Here is a 5,829-nt window from a genome sequence, read left to right as displayed (position 1 = left end):
TTCATACCCCTTCAGTATCTCAAACAATGGGACTCTGCTTTGCTCTCATAACTCGATGTTGCTTCTATGGCCACTGACCATCTTCCCCTGGAGACCCATCTGATAAGAACCTAGGAATCCCTATCCTTGAGCTATTCTCAGCAAAACCTCACCCTGGCCTTATCTGAAGGAACAGCACCTTCTGCCACAATTGAGAAGACATCATGAATCCAAAACAGAACCTCTTCTACAACTACGAGGAAATTGCAAATCCAATGCTCTCAGACTTGACTATATTGAAACTCTAAATCCCCATGCTCTACGCCCCTTGTATCTCAGCTCTGTTCAGTGCTACTTGTTGCTCCTCTTGGGTGATGCTTAAATCCTGCTCTGATCTCTTGAGATCTTTGCTTTCTTCTTTCCTTTCAAATGCTTCATCTTTCCTAACACCCATTTAGTGGAGTTTCTCTCTCCAACCAGGAGGAAAAGGAAAATGACATGTAGTATGTGGACACAGGTTTACTGTCTTTTTGGCTAGACCAGACATGAGGTTGGAAATGGTTAATCCTTGTGTGCATTAACATCATCATTAGCATTAACAAGAAAGCAGAGATGGAGGGACCAAGGATGAACGTCTGCAGCAGTGATATTCACTACACACTCTGTAGAAAATGAAGTATACAACTTGTGGGTGGGGACAGGTGAGAAAAACTAGAAAGAGAGAGGGAACGAGTGACATCCAAAAAGGAAAGTGCTCATTACCTGACTTATGTAACTGTTATCTTTCTGTACCTCACTTTTATGCTAGTAATAATTAACAAAGCACAGATGTTATCATGCCATCCTTTCTAGTTTTCCCCAACCTACTGTATTGTCCTCTGAGAAATGGTGGATTCAGAGGTTCCTCTGCTTTCCTCCATAGAGATGTGTTGGACAGGGGTACAGAATGGAGCATTCTGTCCAGACACAGGTCACCGTCATTCCTCAAGTCTATACAAGCCTGTCTCACCCTCCAGTGTGGTCCTGGCACTGTAAAGTAAAGGAGAAGTGTGTTTTAAGTTCTCGTCTTTCTTCCACTTTGGGAAGCGAGGAGAAGGCACGGGTGGGGAGGGAGGTACCCTGAGGAATCTGATCTGAACCAACTGTAGATGGCACCAGCCTGAGGTCATTAGAGAGAGTTGTGTTCCCCACAGAGAGAGGCTTCTCCAGAGAAAGGACCCATGCTAAGGACAGACTTCTGCAGGGAAAGCACTTTCCAGAGTCTTCCATCCTGAAGACTCTCGGGGGCTCTTTAAGGAAAAACTGTGAACATGTGTAGATGGGCATGCTGCTGTATGGACGCCTACCGAAGCCTCTGCTTATGCAGAATAACAACACAGAGCTTTCATGCTTGCAGTTAGTTTATTGGGATGAGAATGTTTCAACAATTGTCTTGAATCTCCTGTACTAAAGGACAGAAATAAGAGGGAAAAGCCTGGTTTTATGGCATCAGCAGTCGGTGTTTGAGCACATCATATATTCCTCTGGGTCTTGGATGTTGTGGAAGTTTAATAAGGATCACATGACACACTGTTGTATATGTGAGTCTGGAAAACAGAACAGGGCCATCACTTGCATGTTCAACTAGGTCTTGCAGAGTCAAGTATTTAAACCTAAAATCACTCTTTTTATAGTGTGTGTGTGTGAGAGAGAGAGAGAGAGAGAGATTGTGTGTGTGTGTGTGTACTCTCTTTAGCACTAATAAGTGGTATCCAAGGTGTTCTAGAAGCAAAATCAGATTATATGCTCAGATTATTTACTGCTCAGGAAATGGTTCTTGTTGCCAAAGGAGTGCCATTCTTTCTACAAGTCCTAATGGTACATTTGATTCATGTTTCCCTAAGCTGGCTCTTGTTTGAAATACTTACCTGTAGAGATGCCACAGATATTATTGGCTTAGAACCCAGCACTTTGAACTCTTTGGATACCACTCTTTTACCACAGGACTGCTAAAATTCCTGCGCAACTGGAAGAGTTTTTAACCATTTTCACCTACTGAGTGTAAGGTCTTGAAAATGAGCTTGAAGCCAGTCAGGAAGGAAAGTTCATGAGAAAAGCCAGAGGTGGAGCTTGTTGGGCAAATGTTAGAGCACTAGCCTTGAGCAGAAAAGCTCAGGGACAACACCCAGGCCCTGACTTCCAACCCTAGGACTCACACACATGCTCGCATATATGCACACATGCACTCACAGACACACAGACACACAGACATAGAGCCAAACAAACAAAAATTACACTTGTAATCATAGACTTTTTAAAAGAGTGTGCATACCAAGTTGTTTGGTATTATAAATGACAAACTCAGCCTCTGATTTTCTTGGGTTCGTTATGATAGAAAGTACCAAAAAACAAAACACTCACCACCATCACTTTCACATTGGCTAAAGTATCATTGGACTGCTTGAGAAAACATTCTTTCAGTTCTCCCACTGCATCATTAGCAACACTGTTAGAAACGTAAAGACTCATCATTTCCTGGTACTCACTCACAGATACTTCTGGACTTATTGTTGCATCCAACAAATATTCCAGCTTTTGACAGCCTGCGCCTGGGAAAATACATAAGAACAGGGGCTCAGAGCCAGGCATACAAACACATTTCCGGTGCTCTTTAGGTTGATGATGACAATCATCACAGGTCTTCATAGAGACACAGGTTCAGAAAGGAGTTAAACATGGAAGGGGAACAGAGGGATTGGGACAGTGTCCAACTTTCTTAGGTCTAGCACAGAAAATTCATGCTCTTGGTGTCCTTTAAGTCCTATTCGATTTTGCCCAATTACACAACGCCAAAGAAGATAAACGCTATGGTACATTGGCTAACAAGACCCTCGAGACATGAGATGAACTGACTTGGTGTCCAGGTAAACAAGACTGAGTCTTCTTGTGTTCAAGGGCATGCCATGTGTCATTGCTATCTTTAAGAGTGTGATTTGGGATTTCTAAATATTCTTGAAATACTGAGTGTTAATTACTTTCCACTAGCTTTTTGAAAGTCAAAATATAGCCTGTATCAACTGGCAATGAAAAACTGAACCTTATGTGTTGGCCTGAGGGTGAAGGCAGGCTTTTGCTAAGAGAATCTATATAGTCTGAAGAGTCAGTCCCAGGGTGAACTATGCAAGTCTCTCTAAAGAGCAAATTGAAAAGAAAGATGAAAGGAGTGCCGGACTGGTTCAAGTAGTAGAAGGATTTTATAATAAAGGCCCTGAAGTCAATCCCTGATGCCACCAAACACTATTTAACCAAGTAAAAACCTCCTTGTCGTTGAAGTGACCGTATGTGATCAATCTGTGGTGAAAGAACGCAGATGCTGGGTGGGAATGAGCTGGCTTTATCCTTGCCTAGATCAGTTTTTATGTAGTTCATGCACACCTTGTCTCTTGACCAATGGACACCAACTTGGGAACAAGCGCCAAAGGCAATCAAACAAGCGTCATAAGCTGTGCATATAACATGACCCCTGGGACAGGTCTATGCTGACCATCTCAGCCCGACAGCATTTTGCTGTTTAGTGCACTGAGAGGACTATGGAGGACATGGATTCAACCCTGGTCAGCATTGAACATGGAGGTACTTGAACATGGAGGTATTTGAAGCTAAATGCCTCTTGGGAGAACTCAGATCAAACCCACAAACATATACCATGTGAGGTGAAACTGTTTAATGATCGGTCTTAGCTACAGCCTGCATGTTGTTTCTGGGAGGTTTCTCATTTCCTTTCCATATTTAAGGAGACTCACAAGGCTCTCAGAAATCCATCTGCGTCTGTCTCCAGCATCATATTCACTCTTCCACCAGCCCCACCGAATATCTAACTCTATTACTCAATCCTCATTTCATGAACCACCTCATGTCATGGCGTAATGCCCTGAGAGGACATGGTACACTGTCTAGAAGGTCAAAGGCGGGAAAAATATCCTCCAGACTTCTGCCTCTCTGAAGATCTGCATTAATGGTATTTTTATTTTAAAAATGTCACCCAGCCCCATTGTACTACATTAGGCCTGGAGTGGGGGCTGGGGAATAGACACGTTCCCTAAGGGCTCAGGTAACAACCTGTGGTCCCAAGGAAGCCTTTCCTGCAGAGAACTCACCAGCATGGCAGCACAGGGGGATGGCAGCAAGCATGAAGACCACCAGTAGCTTCATGGTGAGGTGCTTGTGGCTGGCTCTTGCCTTGGATGTGAACAGAATCACGGAATTGTCTCGGGAGCTGAGCACCCAGCACTCCTCTATTTATCCCTCAGATCCTGCCGTTGATCCCTCCCAGCAAAGGAGAGTATGGGCCACAGGATTGGCCTGGCGTCAGTACAGGAAACAGCAGGAAGATGCCATCAGAGCCCAGTGATTTGCTGGAAACCTGGACCGGTGGGGAAATCCAATCATGGCACCTGGCCACTGACACACTGCTCACAAGTGCCTCCAAGCTCCAGTGCAGCGCTCACACAAGGGGTCTGTGTAGGCATGCTTGCTCCTTTTACTGTTGTGATGGTCTGATTATCACCATCTTGTTTTCTTCATCCTATTCTAGAATAACAACACAGAGCTTTCATGCTTGCAGTTAGTTTATTGGGATGAGAATGTTTCAACAATTGTCTTGAATCTCCTGTACTAAAGGACAGAAATAAGAGGGAAAAGCCTGGTTTTATGGCATCAGCAGTCGGTGTTTGAGCACATCATATATTCCTCTGGGTCTTGGATGTTGTGGAAGTTTAATAAGGATCACATGACACACTGTTGTATATGTGAGTCTGGAAAACAGAACAGGGCCATCACTTGCATGTTCAACTAGGTCTTGCAGAGTCAAGTATTTAAACCTAAAATCACTCTTTTTATAGTGTGTGTGTGTGAGAGAGAGAGAGAGAGAGAGATTGTGTGTGTGTGTGTGTACTCTCTTTAGCACTAATAAGTGGTATCCAAGGTGTTCTAGAAGCAAAATCAGATTATATGCTCAGATTATTTACTGCTCAGGAAATGGTTCTTGTTGCCAAAGGAGTGCCATTCTTTCTACAAGTCCTAATGGTACATTTGATTCATGTTTCCCTGAGCTGGCTCTTGTTTGAAATACTTACCTGTAGAGATGCCACAGATATTATTGGCTGAGAACCCAGCACTTTGAACTCTTTGGATACCACTCTTTTACCACAGGACTGCTAAAATTCCTGCGCAACTGGAAGAATTTTGAACCATTTTCACGTACTGAGTGTAAGGTCTTGAAAATGAGCTTGAAGCCAGCCGGGCAGGAAAGTTCATGAGAAAAGTCAGAGGTGGAGCTTGTTGGGCAAATGTTAGAACACTAGCCTTGAGCAGGAAAGCTCAGAGACAACACCCAGGCCCTGACTTCCAACCCTAGGACTCACACACATGCTCGCATGTATGCACACATGCACTCACAGACACACAGACACACAGACATAGAGACAAACAAAAAAAAATTCCTCTTGTAATGATAGACTTTTTAAAGAGTGTGCATACCAAGTTGTTTGATATTATAAATGACAAACTCAGCCTCTGATTTCCTTGGATCGTTATGATAGAAAGTACCAAAGAACAAAACACACTCACCAGCATCACTTTCACATTGGCCAAAGTCTCATTGGACTGCTTGAGAAAACATTCTTTCAGTTCTCCCACTGCATCATTTGCAGTACTGGTAGAAACGTAAGGACTCATTATTTTCTGGTACTCATCCACAGACACTTCTGGAGCTATTGTTACATTCAGCAAATATTCCAGCTTTTCACAGCCTGAGCCTGGGAAAACACATAAAAACAGGGGCTCAGAGCCAGGCATACAAACCCATTTCCG

General features: G+C 43.5%; 1 protein-coding gene across 1 annotated transcript in view; it reads right to left on the bottom strand.

The window, feature by feature from the left end:
- Window positions 1-4,649: 4,649 nt before the first annotated feature.
- The window catches only part of LOC105995274 (mammaglobin-A-like), an 8,577-nt gene continuing 7,397 nt past the window's right edge, over window positions 4,650-5,829 (bottom strand). The window contains exons 2-3 of the mRNA XM_013028981.1: window positions 5,587-5,774; window positions 4,650-4,772 (exon numbers count right to left, since the gene is read on the bottom strand). Of these exons, the coding sequence (XP_012884435.1) occupies window positions 4,734-4,772; window positions 5,587-5,774 (227 nt within the window). The 3' untranslated portion in view covers window positions 4,650-4,733. The remainder of the gene's footprint in view (window positions 4,773-5,586; window positions 5,775-5,829) is intronic.

This window comes from Dipodomys ordii, unplaced genomic scaffold (genome assembly GCF_000151885.1).
Source record: "Dipodomys ordii isolate 6190 unplaced genomic scaffold, Dord_2.0 Scaffold117, whole genome shotgun sequence".
In the NCBI taxonomy this organism is placed as follows: Eukaryota; Metazoa; Chordata; class Mammalia; order Rodentia; family Heteromyidae; genus Dipodomys; species Dipodomys ordii.
The sequence above is the reverse complement of the archived record's forward strand: the minus strand, read 5'-3'. Positions and strand labels throughout refer to the sequence as shown.